The sequence below is a fragment of the Lissotriton helveticus genome, chromosome 2_1 (genome assembly GCF_964261635.1).
Source record: "Lissotriton helveticus chromosome 2_1, aLisHel1.1, whole genome shotgun sequence".
Classification (NCBI taxonomy): domain Eukaryota; kingdom Metazoa; phylum Chordata; class Amphibia; order Caudata; family Salamandridae; genus Lissotriton; species Lissotriton helveticus.
Genome location: NC_136059.1, coordinates 145,656,180 through 145,677,325, shown reverse-complemented (window position 1 = coordinate 145,677,325; position 21,146 = coordinate 145,656,180). Strand labels below are relative to the sequence as shown.

General features: G+C 46.2%; 1 protein-coding gene across 1 annotated transcript in view; it reads left to right on the top strand.

Annotated features, from left to right (window-relative positions):
* LOC144817806 (CMRF35-like molecule 8) overlaps positions 1-21,146 on the top strand; it is a 521,039-nt gene that overhangs the window by 380,467 nt on the left and 119,426 nt on the right. Inside the window, exon 6 of the mRNA XM_078674635.1 lies at positions 5,344-5,453. Coding sequence (XP_078530761.1) covers positions 5,344-5,453 — 110 coding nt within the window. The remainder of the gene's footprint in view (positions 1-5,343; positions 5,454-21,146) is intronic.

Below are 21,146 nucleotides of genomic sequence, written 5' to 3'. Positions count from 1 at the left end.
TTTCTTAAATGAGACGAAAGCATTAATACTGGGATAGTAAAATGAATTGATGCCAAATGACCACGATCAATTTCTATTCAAGGGTTGCTGGCTACACTACTTTATATTACCTTCTGTGGGGGGACAAAGCTTGACTTCCTGATCACAATGGCTTTGCTTTTCCTTTGTCACTTTATTTGTCACTTTTTACAAAGAGAGAAACATAGAGAGATGGAGCTAAGCAGAGCCAGAATGAGAGAGTGTGGCAGAAAGAGAGAGGGGTATAACGAGTATGTTGAGCTAGAGAGAGAAAAAGGACATAGGAAGTAAGACAGATATAGGCAGGAGCATACGTACACAGTCATCTCTACTATAATCAGACTCTAGAACAGACCATTGAATGTTGGAATGTAAAATCTTGTCCTGCTTTGGGGTAACTTAAAATTTTGTCTGCTACAGGAATTTTTAAATATGAGAGAATGTTAATTTGCTTTGGCAAATCATACATTGTAGCTTGCACTTAGCCCACATGAAATGACACGTGGGAGGCCAGCTTTGGCAGTGAATTGGATCTGAAATTTCTGAGTTTGAGGGGCATGGTCAATATTTATGTGTCACTTTTATAGTTATTTAGACTGTGTTTCTGATTTATACTGTTTCTGCCAATATGTAACCTTGAGCCGCAGTTTTGGTTGATTTTGATTGCAGTGGCTCAGTTTATTTGGTGATTCACAATTCCAATCATGGGTAAAACATGGCTTGTTGAACATAGATGAGATGTACTTGCAAATTGTTGGATTGCGTATTGCATTTCAGGTTTTCAATTTGACCAATCTTTTTACTTCTTACCAACGAAATATGAGTGTCTTCCTGCTCAAGGACCACACTGCTTTTTCTCTTATCTGCCTTGTATCAATACCCTGCTGGACTATGGGGTGAAATAAAGCTTGAATAAGCAGCTACCTATGTTATATGACATCTCTTTATTAATGTAATAACTGCACTTTTACAATTGCTTTATTAACCTTCCTGCATTCTCAAATTTGCTTGAAAATGTACCATTTGTCCAACCCCCCGAGCCCCTCTTAGGTTGTTCGGGCTCGCTACACTCGCTCGTTTTGGTGCAGTATGACAATCATTTTACGCCTCACCACTTTCAAATGTCACCAGCCGTCACTGAGTGGGAATAGTAATTTTTACCCCTACACTATCCAACACTTACACTACTGTTGCCCTAAAAGTATTATCCTTTGTAATGGAAGGCGTTGTGATGGTGTGCATTGTAATGGAATGCGTTGTAAGTGTAGTTTCTAAAAATGTGTTGTGATGGCATGCGTTTTAAAATCATGCGTTGTAATGGATGTTGTGATGTAAAAACTGCGTTGTAAAGGCATGTGTTGTAAATGTTTGTGTTGTAACATGTCCTATTCTTCGAGGGAGCAGTTGATCATCCGGCACAGTTCAGGTACGATGGCCGTGGCGACTGTGCGGAAGATATGGAGTCTGAGGGTGCTCCACAGTGGATGCTCATCATGGTCCTTAAGGTGTTTTCTGCCGTGAGCGGGGTCCAAGTGAGCAGAGTCTGTTGGGGGGCTTCGCTGGGGGTGCAGAGGTCTTGGTTGCCATAGTTGTAGATTGTCTTAATCTTGAGGGTAAAAAAGGTGCCGACTCATTTACAGAGGTCTTGCGAGGGTGCGATGTCTGTTGTTTTGCTGAATTGTGTGGCAAATTCCTTGATGATGGAGAAGAGTTTTTTTGAGTTGTGGGGGTTGGTGAGGATTCTGTCTTGGAGGAAGTTCTTTATAGTGTATTTAATGAGGTGGTGATGTGCTGTGGTGGCTCATTTTGTTGTTACTCCATGTTGTTTCGAGTCATCTGCAGGAACGCTTGGATTCTTGGAGTGCAGGGGTAAACCAGCTTTCTTTCTTGATGTGTTGCCCAGTGGCTTTCTTGAGAGAGGTGAGGGTGTCGGCGCAGTTTGTGATCCAGCACTGGACGTTGTGTGCTGCGTTGTTAGCGCCTAGCGTCGCTGCTGGTGTGGGCGGAGGTGAGCCGGTCGTTGGTGACTATGTTCCAGCTTCTACAGGGGCTGCGGTGGGCATGCTTGTGTACAGTGGATTTTCTGTGGGAGAAGTGGATGCAGTGGTGGTCTGTCCAGAGGAGTTCTGTGTTGTGGCTGTTGGAGACGCTGGTTCTTTCTGCGAAAACGGGGTGGAGTGTGTGTCCTGCTGAGACGTGGGGCCAGTGACAAGTTGCTTCAGTCCTATGTTGGCGAGGTTCTCTAGGAGGGCGGTGGTGGGGTCTTGGTGGTTGTCCAGGTGGAAGTTTAGGTCTCCTAGTAGGATGTAGTCTGGGGAGGTGAGGGTGTGGGGTGCGATGAGATTGGTGATAATGTTGGTGAAAGGAGCACCAGGGCCAGGCAGCAGAGAGTCGTTTTGGGGTCAGTCTGGATCTGGAAGTGAAGATGCTCCATGAGGGTTGTAGTGTCATCTGGGCCGGTGTGCGGTGGGAGCTTTTATGGATGATGGTGATGCCTCCAACTGGGCAGGTGGGGTGGTCTGTTTGCAGTATCTTGTATCTGTTGGAAATGGCAGTGGCGATGTTGGGTGCAGAGTTGGCGTTGGTCCTGGTTTGTGTGACAAAGGCGACGTCGGGCGCATGGGTGTTAAGGAAGTCCCAGATTTCGATGGCGTGCTTGTGTAGGGATCGCATGTTGAAGAGGATGCAGTACAGTGGTTTGTGGATGGTAATGTAGGTTGGGGGCTGCTGCTCGGGTCCGGAGGTGGATGAAGGTGCAGCGGCAGTGTCGACCTTGGGTGTTACTTGGCGTTGAAAGCTGGCAGTTGTAGCTGCATCCAGGGTTGAGAGCGTAGAGGCTGCTGGAGTTGTAGTGGAGGCAAGTAGGAGGACCAGAGTCCCTGGCACTGGTCACGGACGGGCTTGCTTTGTTGTGCCATTGGTGTGCCAGTGGCACCCCGCTGCACAAGGCCACACAGCAGCTGCCATTAAGTAGGGGTAGCAAGGGAGTAAAGAAACAGAAGAGGGCACAAGAAAAAATGGCAAAAGAGAGAAAGGAGAACAGAGAAGCAAAAAGAAGAAAGAGGTCACAGAAAAGAGCAAATAGAGGCAGAAAGGCAGAAGAGCAGAGTGCTCCCCCATGTGACCACCAGGGATGAGGCACAGACAGGAGGCTGTTGGTGGAGGTGTTTCTTGAACACCCGGGGGAGGGAGAGCTCAGGGAGCTCGGAGGGCAGCACTTACTGGTGGAGCTGCACAGGGAGAGCAGTTACCCTGACCAGGTCAGTGGTCTTCCTCCAAGTGCTAGTCATCACTGAGTAGTTATAGTTAGGTTCGCATTTCTATAGGAAATGCCTTTTTATTCTGCTAAAACCTTTTGCCTCATTTAAAGAATCGCCAAAAAGGTGCTACTTTTTGACCAGTTTGTGCATGGAAAGTTTCAGGGTGATCTGTCAAGTGGGGGCTGAGAAAAATGGGGGGGGGGGGGTCCAAAACGCAAAGTCCCCATGCATTTTCCACAGAGTTCTTTATGCCGGGCTATAACAAAAATCTGCTGAACAGAATTATCCAAACTTTGGAAAGAAGCTAGAGCTTGGTCTGCAGATTGTGCTTTTTGTGAATTAGTGTACATCTGTTCAGTAGTTTTAAAGAAATGAAGGTTAAAAAATATTTGTAGCCAGACGATTGGGTTTGAGGGACTCTCATGAGAATCCCTCAAACCCAATTTTAAAAATTGAGCATTTTGATTGGCCACGTGGCTTTTTTTGCTTGGGCTATCTCGCTCCTGTGGGAGTCAGGCTCCCACAGGGGCAAGAAATCTGACTGGCTGCCAGCAACATGAGAAAACAGGACTCAGGGACTTAGGGCTTGATTTAGATCTCAGTGGATGGGTTACTCTGTTTCCGCCGAAACATAATTGTGGCAGTTTAATGGCTAATGAAGCCCTCAACAGAATGGTGCACCCACGGGTCTAAAGCACAGAGTACCAAGGGTTGTAGAGGTTCCCTGTGCTTCGGAACACATGGAGGAAGCCAGCAGCTTCGTGCTAGGGATTCACCCAGGTACGGCCACCACTGAACTGCCATGTTCCGAGAACTGGTGTACACAAACCTAGGAACTATTTAGACCACATCCTGTGCCTATAAAGTTTCGGAAACACTTCATGCATTACATTCTTTGAAATGACATTGTTCATCAGATCTGCGTAGACCATTGCCACCCCGGAACCGCACAATTCAAGGCCATCTCCTCATTCAGGCCAAGAGTTTGGGTCTCCGTCAGATATAAGAGTCCCTGGGGCCTTTCACCAATTTCTGTGGGACATAATTGCTGTTATGCCACAGTACTTGATAATGCAAGTAACATTTTGTTTGGTTCATGAGAGATATCATATGCAAAGGCCTCCCCATTTCACGTTCACCGCCTTGGTTCCCCCGTACTAGGGATACACTGAATATTATCAGAAAGTTAATAAACAGGTCAGCAGTATCCTGAGTGGCAGTGCCGACTATACATGAGGCAGATCCACTAACATTTTGCGTCCGGGTTGCATCACTTTTGAGGTGCAACCCTAACACAAAATTGTTTTTTTTTTAATTTACTAATCCATCTAACACTGCTTTGAGTGGTTTAGTAAATAGCAAGTAATGCAAGGCAGTATGACCTAGCATTGGTTAGATATTCTAAAGATGGAGCATGGGCATTCCCATGCATCCACCCATTGATGTTGGCACATTCACAGTTTTGCAAAACCTTATAAACCTAGAAATGTGACAAAATGCTACGCCTTTCCCAGTGAGGCGTAACGAGGAGCAATATCTTTATTCTCCTCCTTTTTTACTCTCTCCACATGTTCTTCATTTTGATACACACATACACACAAAGAGGAAAACACAATTTCTGCTATCTCCATTTCATGCAATGCATTACAGCAACTTTACTTGCTGCCGTGCCTTGCATGAAAAATGTGTAAATCTACCACTGATGGTAAGTGACTTCTTAAACCTATGGCAACCCCACCCCATGAACCTCAACAGCCTTAACATATAAAACAAATACATATCTGGAAAATTCAAAAGCTAAAAACACATATATATATATATATATATATATATATATATATATATATATATATATATATATATATATATATATATAATATATATATATATATATATATTCCAACACAATCGACTCGGTTGAGTCAAAAACGGCAAGCACTCAGGTGTCCATTTCACAGATGGTTTATTGAAAACCCCTCACCCCTGACAGACGCGTTTCGCCTTACATATTTTGTTTACGTGTTAATCCAACATGATCTTTAAAAAGCTATTGGTTCTTTTTTAGGTCGTCTGACTGGATTGTGCTCTACCTGCTTCCAGCTGGTGCTTTTCTGCTCATTCTGTTGCTCCTGACTGCAGGGTTTCTGATCAGATCACAGAGGAAGAAGAAAAAAGGTAAATCTTGAAGCTTCTGCTGTCAGTGAGCTAAAAAACGGTGATGGATCAAGCCCTGATCTGTTGACTGGGTAGGAGTGTTCTGATTAACTCAGATACTCTGTCCATCACCACCCCCCTTTTTGAAATTATTTTGGCCACCATGAGTGTGGAAGGGTATGCTCAGACATGAGTCCCTTGCTCACTGCACCATCAGGATTCAAGCAAGCCGGGCCGAAGACGGCTGTGATGCCAGAAACCGGTCCCCGGAAGCTTGTTTCCTTTCCAGTGAAGAATTGGCTTGGTAGTTTGGTCTGCCCTGTTCCCATGATGCACTGGGCCAGGGACAGACTAATTTGCATATAGCCAGGTTCTGAACCGGGATGGTGCAGTGAGCTAAAAAACGGTGATGGATCAAGCCCTGATCTGTTGACTGGGTAGGAGTGTTCTGATTAACTCAGATACTCTGTCCATCACCACCCCCTTTTTGAAATTATGTCAGTGAAAGGGAGGCACAAGGTCATCCTCTACGACTGAAGTGGTAGCTAGCATGGTTGAGGCACCAGGTACAGGATTTGTACCAACACATGTATCTGCAGTCTGTAGATGGTTAGATTAACGCCCTGAATATCTGCATGGGTACCATGTCTGTCAAACTAGAAAAACATGCTACTTGTAACCACCTGAACATGGACAAGATCATAGCTGTAATTCAAGCCAAAAGTGAGGATTTGGAGGCATGCTAGAACCACAAAAACCTGCGCATAATGGCGTTCGAGAATCCACTAACACAGGTGGCCTCGAAAGCTATGTGGAAGCTATGCTGAGAGAGGTGTTTGGAAGTGAGCAATTGTCAGCAGTGTTAATAGGAGAACACAGTAATAGATTCCTGCAAGCACAACCTCCTCTGGGGACCCCCGGAGACCAATCATAGCAAAGCTCCTGAATTATCGAGATCAGGACGCTGTGTTGCGCCTCTCTCGAGAAAAAGGAGTTACACAATACCATGGCAAAAAGATTGCTTTCTATCCTGACTTCACCGCGGCAGTGCAAGCAGCATGGAGAGAATTCATTCCACCGTAAAAGAAATTGCAGACTCGGGGCCTCTTGTACGCCATGTTGTGCCCTGCTAGATTGAGAGTAGACCACGGGGGTACGCAAACTATATTTACAGCTCTGAACTCAGTCATGGACTTCTTCAAGTCTCAAGGGTGGATTCACCGATCCCCTCCAAGATCTGACCTGGATGCTGCAGATGCTGGGTTCTAATGTATTTGGTCCGTAGGGGCACCACTTCAGCAAACTCTACTCTGACACAGAGAACAAGGATAGATAATTGATCTGCCAAGGAAATTGCAGGCGGAGAGTTTTGACCCTAATGAACATGTATGGCCTCAACTCTGATGACCCTGAATTATTCACTACACTCTGTACCCGAATATGTGACCTACAACCCTCTACTATACTATGCGGTGGAGATTTCAACTTCCCACTGGATCAAAATCTGGACAGAGCCGCTGTTTCATCAGGGCAGCCTGCTGAATAGCACGACTAGAGCCAGGCAGGCACTCGCCTCGCGTGAATGTAGGACTCCACTATATGCCCCATCCCTACTTCTTTAACACCACCCATCCCTTTCAGTCACTAAAGAGTCAGGAGCACTTGCTTTAGTACAGAAATCGGGACTGCGGGCGATGGGCGACGCCTAGCCATGGGGATCCTATATCATGCTTATGGAGTTTGGGGAAAATCGGTACTGCAAACCCTTGCAGGGCTTTGTGTACCATAGACTGAGAGTAGCAATAAAAGTGCTGTTCACCTCCTTTCCACAAGAACCACCCGCACTGAGATCCTCATAGATCTTAATTTTATGTACAGATTGGAAAAAAACGCATCACCAAATTATATAACACCTCCCATGGTGAGCGGGGAGGGTGTGTGTGCACTGCAAGGGACAAATGAAATGGAATTTTAGACAGCCCATTAACACAGGTGTATTGGGAATTCTGCTCTATCCTACTGGGTAAACTCACATCCAATGGCAATCTCAGAGTCAGACATTCTAAATATCTACAGCAGACCTACTACTCCCCTCTTCAACTTTAAAGATTTGGGTTGTGGGAAGAGGCACCCTGGGTGTGGTGTGGTTCTACTACAATGGATTTCTTGCATCTGGTGTGGACGCCCTGTACTGGTCGCAGATCACACAGACCACATCAGCAATGGTAGAGGAACGGGTTGAATGTCCTCCCAGGGTATGCCTATTGGGCCTTATCAAATCGCTTCAGCCCATTAATCGTAAACTAGTAGCAGTGTCATTGTTGATTGCAAAGCGCAGAGCGTCAATGTGTTGGGCAGGGAGGAAGGCACCAACGCTTGTTGAGTGGCTCCAAGATCAAGCATACTCCAAGACTCAACTAGAAACCTATGCTGAAGAGCTGCCGCCACCTTGAAGACCCAGAGACTTTTGGCATCCATATGTGTACTATCTATAGTCTAGCACTGCTGATTAATGTGATTCACTGGGGTCCAAGCAATACTATATATGTGGGGAGGGAGCGGGTTCGATTATACTGTCTTATCCATGGGGACGCTGTGTCGGAGTCTCATGTTGGGTTGTTTCTGTACGGTTGTGTATTAAAAATCTAAATAAAATGTTACATCAAAAAAGGTTTGTATTAAATATCTTGAACAAACGTTTTCATGCTTTGAAACCTAGCAGGTGCCATTTTACCCAAAATAGTTTACACTGTTTTTGCCCTTTGCTCAGTTACCTGTGGATCTTCGCATGCTCCACAGGTTGCACGATCCTTGTTAGTTCAGGATTATATATTTATTTATGAGTTCTATTATGTTGTCTTATTTTATTCCCCTGTACTCATATGCACGTTAAAGCAATGTATAGTTTTAAGCTAGTTAAAATACCTATCTTTTTATCCTGTTGTAAGCATGATTTTTAGACTTGGCTCAGTGCGCCATTGATGAGGTCACCGATGCGTAGATTGCCTGACGTACAGATTGATTGATTTTATACATATGGTACTGGTGAATATGTTGTGGATTTTATCATGTTTTTGGTTTTAATTAACTAACAAGCAACATTTTTGATTGATTGACTTTACCAGTCCTTCCTGCCCTTTCGCTTAGGCGTAGGGCAATGAAACAAAAAGATTCACGGCACTGCCCTACTCCAAATATTTGTAAAGAGGCATTTTGTACATGAAAGTGTGAGAGAACCCTTCAAGAAGAAGCTTATTGGAATTTGAACCAAGGATTATGTCCGAATCCTTTTAAAGGTCTCCAACCGTCACTTATTTGTAATGTAAAACAGAGGGAGGCCATGATTTGCGCAGAATGACATACATTTACACTTGCTGAGGCTGGGGTTAGAACAAAAAGTGCCCAGAAGTAGTGAATGCAGTTTTTGACGGCTCCTGCTGCCACTGCTGTGGCCCAGACTTTGGTCTGTTTGTAATGTGCTCTGTCCTTTCAATGCCATATCTGCTACTCAGCTGTACATTTTACAAACCAAAACTCTGGAATACTGAGCGCTTAGTTCATGTATGAGACATGACTTCTAAAATAACTATGTCCCAATGTAATTAATCTATATCAGCTACCTGTTGTGATGTGCCTTCCTCCTGGTAATTATTGAACGATATGCACAGTGTCTGAAGGGGTGGCTAAAGGTGTGGGGAGGTGAATAGTACACACCTTCCTGTTTTCTATGTTACACACCACTGAATTGTAATGTAAATTACGGGAAGGATGTAATTTGAGCACAATCTCACGTTTTGTGTGCAATTGCTGAGTCTTTGATTAGAACATAAAGCGCCCAAAAGGAGCCAATGCAGTTATTAGTGGGCCTTATTGAACGATAAGCTAGGTGTCTGAATGGGCATCTAGGGATGTGTATATTACACACAGGGGAATATTCTCAAGAACGTGCAATAATCATCGCCAAAATCAGTTAACGCAATGTTTCATATCACCGTCTATCGCTGAAAAATAACTCTGTGTTAACGTCCTATTCACAACACAGCGGTAATATGGAAAAGCCTCACAATAACGCGTCAAATGACTGCGTTAAAACCAGTGCGAGGCCAAAGAAATGCGAAACACGAACGCGAAATAAGTTGGGATGCCCCAAATCGCAATACAAAAATCAGCTAAAACCAGCGACAGGCCTGCAATTCCCACGCGTCATGTGGAAAAATGCACTATAAAAGCAACAAAAAACCCCACACCCAAACCAAAAGAAACTGCGTAGCACCATGGATTCACCCGGACCGAGTGCAGAGGACAGCTCGAACCCCACAAGCCCCACGGAGGATCAGCCAGGAACCCCATGGAAGGGCAAGGAGAAGAGAAAGAGGAGGACGGGGTTCAGTCTGCAGGAAAACCAGATCATCGTCACGGAGGTGTTAGAACACTACCAACAAATGTTCGTCACCTCCACTGTGTCATTGGCAACAGAAACAGAAATATGGCAGTCGATCGTGAACAACGTGAATGCAGTTGGAGTGTCAAGGAGGTCAGTGGTGGTGGTCAAGAGGCACTGGCATGCTGTGAATAGCCAAATAAAGCAGAAACTCGCTGCCAACCGGAAGGTAGCAACGGCGACTGTAGGTGAGAGTCCTGCACCACCTGAAGAACTGGATGAGCTGGAGGAAATGGTGGCCACAGTCATCGGTGTGGAGACGGTGGAAGAAGTTGGGGTCCGGACACAGCTCAATATGACCTGACCCAACAGCAACAGGGTGAGTAACAACCAGGGACTGGGGGGACGGGGGGAGATGGGCGTAATGGCACACATGCACAATTATGTGTAGCACACTGCACACCCACAATGATTGTGGAACATGTCCCTGATACCTTTTGCACACTGCAGCACACATAGGAACACCAAGTAGTCCCCGTTCACTATGTGCACAAAGTGGCCCCCCTCCCTATCACCAATCTCACAACCTACCCATGCACATGTGCTGAATCCAGCAAAGAAGCGGCTCTGTGAGCCACACTGACAATGCAAGTGACACTGCAGGACCAATAGCATGGCTGCAGTCAAAATATATGACATGGTGATTGACACGAAAACGAGGTGGCCCAGTGTAGATCACATCCTCAAAGGAGCAGGTTGCACACTGACACATCCACATGCACATACAACTCCTGATGTCAACAACACATCTGCAGAAAATCAAAGCAGAAGAGTAGAAAAACCATCCAAGAGAACAAATGACCCAAGTCCCCAACATATCAGCACCGTAAAAGCTCACAACTCAAAAGCATACTGCCTCAAAGGGATAAGTGGCCACTAAATCAGAGCTGCAGGGACGACTCTCCCACAATGCAGCACAGACACATAGAAATCACAGTATATCAACATTGACAACGAGGTGGTACAAAGTAGCTGTTCACTTTTGAATAAGTCACCTGGGATTTTATCTAATCCTGGGGCTTTATTAGGTTGCAATTTAGCCAGGGCGGATTCCACTTCTCCCACTACAAATGGGGCTGCATCAAGTAAACTTCAGGGATTAAAATTACAAACTGGAGTGTTATTTAAATTTAATTCTAAAGGGGAAGTAGAGTATAATCCCTTAAAATACGAGAACTAAGTGCCCTCGTCGATGTTAGGGTCAAGTGTAGTTCTGCCTTCTACATTCCCGTGATGGACAAGGTTCCAAAAACTTTTACTGTCTTTATGATCAAGGGCCCTCTTAATTTCTTGCCACTTGGCTGTTTCCCATTCAATTTTTGCGTTCTTTATGGTACTCTTGTGGGCCTTCCTGGCTTCCCTAATATATAATTAGTCGGACCCCTTCAATTCTGTCAAGAGGGCCTGTTTCACTATCCTGCATGCTTTAGTATACCAAGAATTCCTAAGGCCTCCAGATTTAAAACTATTCGTGCCACTCCTATAAAAACAACAGCCAGAGCCTCAGTAAGTCTGTGGTGTAAGGTTCCTATTTCACTTTCAAAATCAGGATACATTGTTTTCCCTGCCAGATCACTAGCCCTCTCTAATACTGGGATGATACTAGCATACAGTTTAGGTGATGATTCCTCTGATTCTTTTAACTTGATCCATCTTATCTGCCTCCCTCCCTCTACAATGGCCAGATTGTTTTGGAACTTCTCCTTACCAATATTATTAGTCCCAGACCATTTGCAGTCCCAAGTCATGACTAGAGGGTTATGGTCGCTCTCAGATGTTTCTCCTATAGCAAAATCCGTCACCTTTTGCCATAGCTCCATACTGATCATGATATAGTTAATGGCCGAGGACTGACCAGGTCTCTTAAACGATGGCCGACCGGGACTATCACTTGGGAAGCGGCCATTGCAAGCCCTTAATGCAAAATTCAGGGTCAAAGATGTTATCTGAAGGGCTAGCGGAGTCCATCGACTGGTGGAATACATGTTTAGGAGGGGGGATTAACCAAGTTGAGTCCTCTTCCTCGGTGATCAGAGGTATGTCACCTATTAACGGCTCAAAATGACAATTAAAATCACCACAAATTATCAATTTAGAATTTCCTTCCAGTCTGGCTAAAAGGTTTGTCAGACTGGTGATTGCTGGTGAAATCCCACCATACTTCATCGGGCGGGAGTAGACATTTACATTTGCGAAATTTGGCAAATTCCTATGAGTCAGGGTAATGCAGGTTATGTCTGGTGAATGCGTCTCAATTCGCTTAACCGTACAACTAAGATTTAAAGCAACCCAAACACAGAGCCCCCCAGATGGTCTACCCATTGGGCCCTTAACAGCCCCCTCGCAGTAAGCCACGAAACCTGCCCTATATTTTGGTTCCACCTCCCAGGTTTCCTGGAAAACACATATGTCATGGGTATCAATATATTCCCCCCAATCTGGCTGGTCAAGTTTAGAGGTAAGGCCCGCTATGTTCCAGGACAACAGTTTTGAGCCAACGTTGGTTGCCCGGTCTTGGAGCCCTTCCACTCCCTCACTCAGTAAACTAGGTATGTCAGCATATGATATATTACTATCTATGGTCGGGTTCCCAGAAATGCCTGTTTTGAATGGGGACAACACATTAATATACTCAACTGAGGTCAACTGTGCCCCTGTGATACTATAGGGAATTTCTTCACCTGTGGGTGCACTTTGGTTTATATTATAATCTGACCATACGGTGTGCAGAGATTCTTCAGTGGAGCCCATGTTTGAGTATAATTTCTCTCTTCCAGACCCTCCTTAAATAACTTATGGTTCGGAATACAACCAGAAAAACACAATTCTTTTGTATGAATTGTTCTCTTGTTTATATCCTTGTCTACTTCTGGATGCAGTTCATCCACCATTAATAATTGTCCACTTCCTGGCCTCTAAGTCAGTCTACTCCCTCCATCCCATACAATTCTGTAAAACGATTAAAAGTGGGTACAGAAAAATTAGTTTTGAACCCTTCCAAATCCCCCACACTTTGCATTCTCGAGGGGTTATACAGTGGTTGTGTTACATGGGACGGGCGATAGAAGTAGCTCAGATCTTAAGCATTAATGCCTCTCCAATCCCTTTGAAAATATTCATCAGTAATAAAGCCAACCACTCGTCTGTCCCTAAAGTTGACTACAATAGAGTCCCCAGGCATGTCCTTAGATCTGTGCCCCACCCAGCTTGCTGTTCTTACAAACAAGACTTCCCCATTAATATATCCTGGGAGGGGTCTATTCTTGTTTAACCAGAAGGTTTCTTTATTCTTCAATTCTTGGTAACTTTCTGTTTTTCCGTCTTTTAACTCCGGGATCCCAGTGAGCACAACAACATAGGGAAAGGACTCCGGGGGCAAGTGAATACACTTTAAAGAGGATTTTCCATATGCATCATTAATGGTCATTCTATCAATTAGGGGACTCTTATTACTTTGCTCTTCTATATTTTTTGAGCCTATTTGGATCTCTTTTTCTTGCCTGCAATGATTTTTATCCAAATTGACGCTGTCATTTCCTATAGTGGAGATTGGCCGAATTTCAGAAGGGGCCACAGGAATGGGGGTAACAGGTACCGGGGAAAGTAGTGTCGGAGCTATTGCAGTGGAAACCTTTTTGGTATTTACTCCAGAGGTTTTATCACTAATAGTTCCCTCTACCTGCACTTTTAAAGCCTCAAAGTTTTCGTGGGTAAATTGCACAAACCTCTCCAGCCTCTCGCCAATTAACCTTGTTTCTAAAAGGGGTAAAATTAGAGACTTTACTAGTTGGCCTATTTGGTTAATGAAGTCTTCAGATAATTGGGCCAAAGGAGTGGTTAGATCTGCCACCATTGTATTTGGGGTTGTTGAATCGGGAGCTGGAGATGACACTGTTGACGGTTGGATGCTAGATTCAATGGTCACCACTTCATTTACGGTCATGAGTGGTGCCCTAGAGATTTTCAGTATCTTTGAACATCTCCCCTTCTGTGCCCCCCCCTCCCTGTTTTCTTTTGGGATTGTTCGCCTTTTTCCCCCCATTTGTCTTTGTTGGGGAGCATGAGGTGTCAGTATTTAATATGTCCACACTGTCAGATCCACAATTGCCTCCTTGTTTCGGTATGATGCATAAAAGGGGTCCACCTCCCGACGTCCCCAACTCTGGATGTAACACAGAGTAATGAGGCAATCAGGTGAGGGAAAAAAGGTGTAGGGAGGGGTCCGCAGGGAGAGGGAGACCTGTAACAGAAAAAGAACACAGGGTAAATACAACACACTAATCCTTCTACTCTCGTAAGGTCTCACTAGAGCGGATCTAATACCTGGAATCTAGCTGTTGGACAATGGACTCCCCAGGAATTCAACTGTGGTCATCTACAGAGATACTTCTCTCCAATACACGATGTCTCTATAACCAAAGAACATGAAAGATTAACCACTCTTCCCTACACATCAATGACAACAATCTCATGAAAGTCATTCATACATACCCACAACCGGGTACACTCTGGCAACCCGTAATTCCACACAACTCAGGAAGCCACACCACCCAGCAGGATATGACAGCCGTCAAATCAGATCCATGGAAGTAAGGTACTAAGCCTCCTATTGTCCAAGCAGGAAAGAATTAAAGGAAGTCAAATGTGAGCACAAAGAAAATAATAAACCCAAAGTCAATAGGAAGGCAGCTTCCTTGGAATACCTATAAGTCAACCAACTTCCACAATGCCAGCGCTTACCTCAGCGCAGAATCCAAACTGAAGCAGGATCTCCCGAGCGCTTACGTCAGCGCTAACAGCGAAAATGTTCCCTTGCGCTTCCCAGCGCGATCAATATACAAAATGTACTGGGGCTCTCCAGCGCTTACGTCAGCGCTAATTAGCCCTAAAGTTCCTTTAGCGCTATACAGCGCGAACGACAAACCAAGATTGGGAGCTCCCAGCGCTTACGTCAGCGCGGGAGGAAATTGTGTTCCAAGCGCTCTACCAAGCGCGGCTCTTTCCAAAGGGCTTCCCCGCGCTTACGTCAGCGCGGGAAGAAAAGACCAAATCCGATCAAAAGGCGCTGCAGCACAGACTGCCCAGCCGGGCAGCTACTAGGAAGGGCGGCGCCTCGCCCCACCAGACACCGAATCCAAAACGGAGAAACCCAGGACCACGAAGAATCACGGACAGTTCAGGCTTGAAACCGCCAAACAGCTAGTCCGCCAGAAGAGACAGGATTACGCGCACTTCCTGTGCACACTCACAGCCCTAAGTAAGTTCAGCTCCTCCCCTGGTTTTCCAAGCCTGCTGGGAGATGTAGTCCTCAAGAAAGTTAGTTGAGTAGGCGCATCAGTTCACCACCTGACAGTACGCCCACCTCCCAAGCGCCTCCTAGAACCAGGCTTCTCCGGGTGACGTGCGTGGAATTCCCGAACAGCCTTGGGAGCATGAACGTTCGCCGATGGCTCCCAGGAATCGTCCTCCGCCGAATAACCCTTCCAGGCGATGAGATACCACAACCTCCCACGACGAATCCTGGAGTCCAACACCTTCCGCACCTCATACTCCAGCTGACCGTCACGATTCACCGGAGGCACCGCCACCCTCCAGGCCTGGCCCGCCGGCTTCAACAGACTGCAGTGAAACACCGGATGAATACGCAGAGACGCCGGCAACTTCAATTTGTATGCCACAGTTCCGACCGGACGAATCACCTCAAATGGACCAATGAACCTAGGATGAAAGACACTACGGTAGCGAAAGCGGATGTTCTTGGTGGATAACCACACCCGATCCCCTGCCGCATAAACGGGACCTTCTTGACGATGACAATCCGCCCAAGACTTGTACTGTGCCTTCGCCTTCCGTAGATTGCTCTGAACCTTCCGGTGCATCTCCTGAAGAGCCGTCATCTGAGATGCCACAGTAGGCTGGTCCACAACATCCTCAGGTATCGACAACGGCAAAACCTTTGCATGAAATCCATGGTTGGCCCTAAAAGGTGACTCCTTGATGGAACTATGCCAGGCGTTGTTATATGACAGCTCCGCCAACCATAACATGGAAACCCAAGAATCGCTTGCTTCCTTTGCGTAGCATCGCAAATAGGTCTTCAGGGTTTGGTTCAGGCGTTCCGTCTGACCATTGGTCTGCGGATGGAAACTGGTCGATGTAGCAGCCTCGATCTGAAGAGTTTTACACCACATCTTCCAGAACCGCGCAATGAACTGCGGTCCTCGATCCGAGATGATGACTCTCGGGAGTCCATGCAACCTGATCACATGTGTCAACAGCAGTTGTGCAGTTTGCCCTGCAGTAGGAAGGTTCTTACAGGGTATAAAATGGCCCATCTTAGTGAGACTGTCCACCACCACCATGATGGCATCACAGCCATGGTCCAAAGGCAGACCCAAAACAAAATCCATGCTTATAGTGTGCCACGGCTGAGAGGGAGACGGCATGGTGACCAGCTTGCCTTTTGCTTTGGAATGTTCATTTTTTGCCCTTGCACAGACGTCACATTGTTGCACCCATTGACAGACGTCTTTCTTCATGTATTCCCACCAGAACTGTCTTTGCATCAAATGGAGCGTTTTGTTACCTCCAGCATGACCGGCTAATACAGAGTCATGGCACCAATTGAACGCCTTTAGACGAAGCTCCAAGGATGGTAGATACAAACGGTTTTGACAAAAAGGGATTCCATGTTTGAGAGTTCTGTGAGAGCCCTGATTTGCCCATGTACTCCACTGTTCTGGTTTCTTATGCGTTTGCACCTCTCCCAGGAAGTTCTCTATAGTAACTGCACACAACACCTTCTCAGGTGAGATGATGGCCTCGGGGGGACAGGCTGAGCCTCCCGATCTTCCTCCTGCTGAGATAAGGCATCGGCTTTCCTATTCTCAGACCCCGGCCTGAACGTGACAACAAAGTCAAACTCAGCAAAAAACAGCATCCACCTCATCTGCCGTTGGGTGAGGTGCCTAGCTGTTTTCATGAATTGCAAATTCCGGTGATCGGTGTAGACGGTCACCGGATGTTTAGCTCCCCATAGATACTGCCTCCACTCTTGGAAAGCCTTCTTGATGGCCAACAGTTCTTTTTCTGACACAGTGTAATTGAGCTCTGCAGGACTCAGTTTTTTGGAGAGGAAAGCTAAAGGATGTAGCTGTCCCGTCAGACGATCCCGTTGAGACAGAACAGCCCCCACTGCTATGTCGGATGCGTCGGCCTCAACTATGTATGGCACATCACTCTGCGGATGAGGTAGAATCGGTGCTGATGTAAATGCTCTCTTCAGGTAAGTAAAGGCGGGCATGGCCTCCTGATCCCAGCAAAAAGGATTCCCCTTCCTCAGTAGACGTGTTAAAGGGGAGACCAGCTGAGAGAAGTGAGAGATGAATCTCCTATAATAATTGGAGAACCCCAGAAAACATTGTACATCTCTTACATTCTTGGGAATAGGCCACTCCTGCACAGCCAACACCTTTCTTTCCGACATACTCAATCCTGCGGGACTCAGAATCACTCCCAAGAATTCCACCTCATGCACGTGAAACACACACTTAGTCAATTTGAAAAACAGTCCATGTTCCAATAATCGCTGCAATATGAGAGACACATGATGGACATGCAATTCTTCATTATTCGAGTAAATCAAGATGTCGTCAATGTAGACAACCACAAAATTGTCTACATATTCTTTCAGGGCATCATTTAAGAAGAATTGAAATGCCGCGGGGGCATTACACAGCCCAAACGGCATCACGAGGTACTCGAACAACCCATAGCGTGTCTTAAAAGCCGTCTTCCACTCATCCCCCTCTCTCATCCTTACCAGGTGATATGCTCCTCGCAAATCAAGGCGGGTGTAAATGACTGCCTCTCTAACCTGATCCAGCAAGACAGGGATGAGTGGAAGAGGGTAGCGATTCCGGACTGTGTTCCTGTTCAATACCCTAAAGTCAATGCACGTCCTCAATTCTCCGTTGGCCTTCTTGATAAAAAACAAAGGCGAGGCCGCAGGAGATCGGGATGGTCGAATGAACCCTATTTCTACATAATGATCTAAGTACTCTCGAAGATGTTGTGTTTCGGGTTCTGACAGTGCATAAACCCGACAGGAGGGCAATACCGCCCCTGGTATCAGGTCTATTTGACAACCATAGCTTCGGTGAGGCGGCAGGATCTCCGCCTTACTCTCACTGAATACCTCACTGAACTGAGCGTACTCAGGTGGGACTTCCACTTCTTTTTCTGCAGCAGTAGCTACTTGATAATGATTTGCCAAAGCCAGTACATGAGTGCCAAAGGAATGGTTGCAAGAATTGCGACATTGCTCAGACTCAAAAACCACTTCCTTAGCAGTCCAGTTTATCGTGGGGTTGTGATACCACAACCAAGGCATACCAAGGATTATCTCATATTGTGGTGCCTCTATGATGTTTAAAGAAATCCTTTCCACATGATTCATGGATTCCCCTGGTTTCACCAACTCCAATTCCTCTGTCATTTCCGTGATAGGGCCAGATTTCAGGGGTTTTCCATCTACTGCCAACACCATTTCGGGTGTCTCTCGGAGTATACGTTTTAATGCTAAACGCTGCACCAAGCCACTATCTATAAAATTCCCTGTGGCACCGGAATCCACCATAACCCCTACCTGATGTGTCTGTTGATGGTTCGTTAGAAACATGGTAAGCACAATATGCGACACTGAGGTCACCTCGTTGACTCCTGCCAAAGAAGGCAACTGCAACCCCTGAGAAAGGGCTCGACCTTCTCTTGCTACAGGCTCTGCAGTACAAGGACTAGACACAGGAATGGCGGAAACAGCCACCTTTTTCGGAAAGCCAAACTTTCCTGTTCTCTTGGGCTTAATGGGACATTCCTTAACAAAATGGCCTTTTTTACCGCAATACATACAAAGACCCAGCATCCTACGATTTTCCCTCTCTGTCCGAGATAAGGGAGCCCGTATGGCCCCCACCTCCATAGGTTCTGACTGATGTTCCGAGGAGGCTGATGTATTTCGGTTCCCTTTCTCTGTCTTTTCCGTAGGGGCATTAGACCTTTCACCCCTCCTTTCGGCTAATCTATGATCCAAACGGAGAGTCAGAATCATTAGAGCAGTATAAGTAGTGGGCTGCGGGTCTATCTGGGCAAGCACGTCTTTCATGTCATCCCGCAATCCCTGATAATACAAAGACATCCTCTTGTCTTCAGGCCATGCCGTTTCAGCTATCAAACGGTTGAACTGAGTCAAATACGAGATCAAATCCTGTTTCCCTTGTCTAAGCGTCAACAGTTCACGATCAGCTGATAGAGTCGTAGCTCTCCTATCGAATACCCTCTCGAATTCTCTTCTAAAAGAATCCCAGTCGGTAAGGAGGGAGTCATCATATTTGACCAGAGGAACAGCCCAATTGGCTGCATCTCCCGTCATATATGAGATAGCAAACGCCACCCGGGAATGATTGGTGGGGAAAGAGGCGGGTTTACAGGAGAAGTGAAGCATTATTTGTGTTAAAAAGGTCTGAACCTTTAAAGGATCCCCTGAAAACCTCTCCGGACTTGCCAGTGGAATTGGAGGTGGCACATTCACTTGTATTTGAGACGTTGCTTGGGAAGCGTCAAACGGGTTCCTAGCCTGTCGATCTACCCTTTCCCTGAGTGCGGCCGTTTCTGCTTTGGATGCTGCTAATTCCTGTTGCACCAACACTAAGGCTTGTAGGACATCGTCTAAGGACGCCATTTCTATGCCTCATACAGAACGAAGGAAGCGGTATATCGTGGGCGCGTAATTCTGTCAGATCCACAATTGCCTCCTTGTTTCGGTATGATGCATAAAAGGGGTCCACCTCCCGACGTCCCCAACTCTGGATGTAACACAGAGTAATGAGGCAATCAGGTGAGGGAAAAAAGGTGTAGGGAGGGGTCCGCAGGGAGAGGGAGACCTGTAACAGAAAAAGAACACAGGGTAAATACAACACACTAATCCTTCTACTCTCGTAAGGTCTCACTAGAGCGGATCTAATACCTGGAATCTAGCTGTTGGACAATGGACTCCCCAGGAATTCAACTGTGGTCATCTACAGAGATACTTCTCTCCAATACACGATGTCTCTATAACCAAAGAACATGAAAGATTAACCACTCTTCCCTACACATCAATGACAACAATCTCATGAAAGTCATTCATACATACCCACAACCGGGTACACTCTGGCAACCCGTAATTCCACACAACTCAGGAAGCCACACCACCCAGCAGGATATGACAGCCGTCAAATCAGATCCATGGAAGTAAGGTACTAAGCCTCCTATTGTCCAAGCAGGAAAGAATTAAAGGAAGTCAAATGTGAGCACAAAGAAAATAATAAACCCAAAGTCAATAGGAAGGCAGCTTCCTTGGAATACCTATAAGTCAACCAACTTCCACAATGCCAGCGCTTACCTCAGCGCAGTATCCAAACAGAAGCAGGATCTCCCGAGCGCTTACGTCAGCGCTAACAGCGAAAATGTTCCCTTGCGCTTCCCAGCGCGATCAATATACAAAATGTACTGGGGCTCTCCAGCGCTTACGTCAGCGCTAATTAGCCCTAAAGTTCCTTTAGCGCTATACAGCGCGAACGACAAACCAAGATTGGGAGCTCCCAGCGCTTACGTCAGTGCGGGAGGAAATTGTGTTCCAAGCGCTCTACCAAGCGCGGCTCTTTCCAAAGGGCTTCCCCGCGCTTACGTCAGCGCGGGAAGAACAGACCAAATCCGATCAAAAGGCGCTGCAGCACAGACTGCCCAGCCGGGCAGCTACTAGGAAGGGCGGCGCCTCGCCCCACCAGACACCGAATCCAAAACGGAGAAACCCAGGACCACGAAGAATCACGGACAGTTCAGGCTTGAAACCGCCAAACAGCTAGTCCGCCAGAAGAGACAGGATTACGCGCACTTCCTGTGCACACTCACAGCCCTAAGTAAGTTCAGCTCCTCCCCTGGTTTTCCAAGCCTGCTGGGAGATGTAGTCCTCAAGAAAGTTAGTTGAGTAGGCGCATCAGTTCACCACCTGACACACACTTGTAGTTGGGCTTAGTGTTACAGGAGAGCAAGTTCTATTTAACCCAGATGTTTCCACCACACTTCCTTCTTCATTTCCTAAGTTTTGTTCTGTACGAAAGAGTTGGTTTCTGGCAGTGTTCCCCTCTTGTTTTTTTGGAGATGGCACTAACATTAGAGGGCCTAATGAGGAGCGCCTGTTGTACATTGGTTCAGCAGATAAGCGGCGCTCTGTA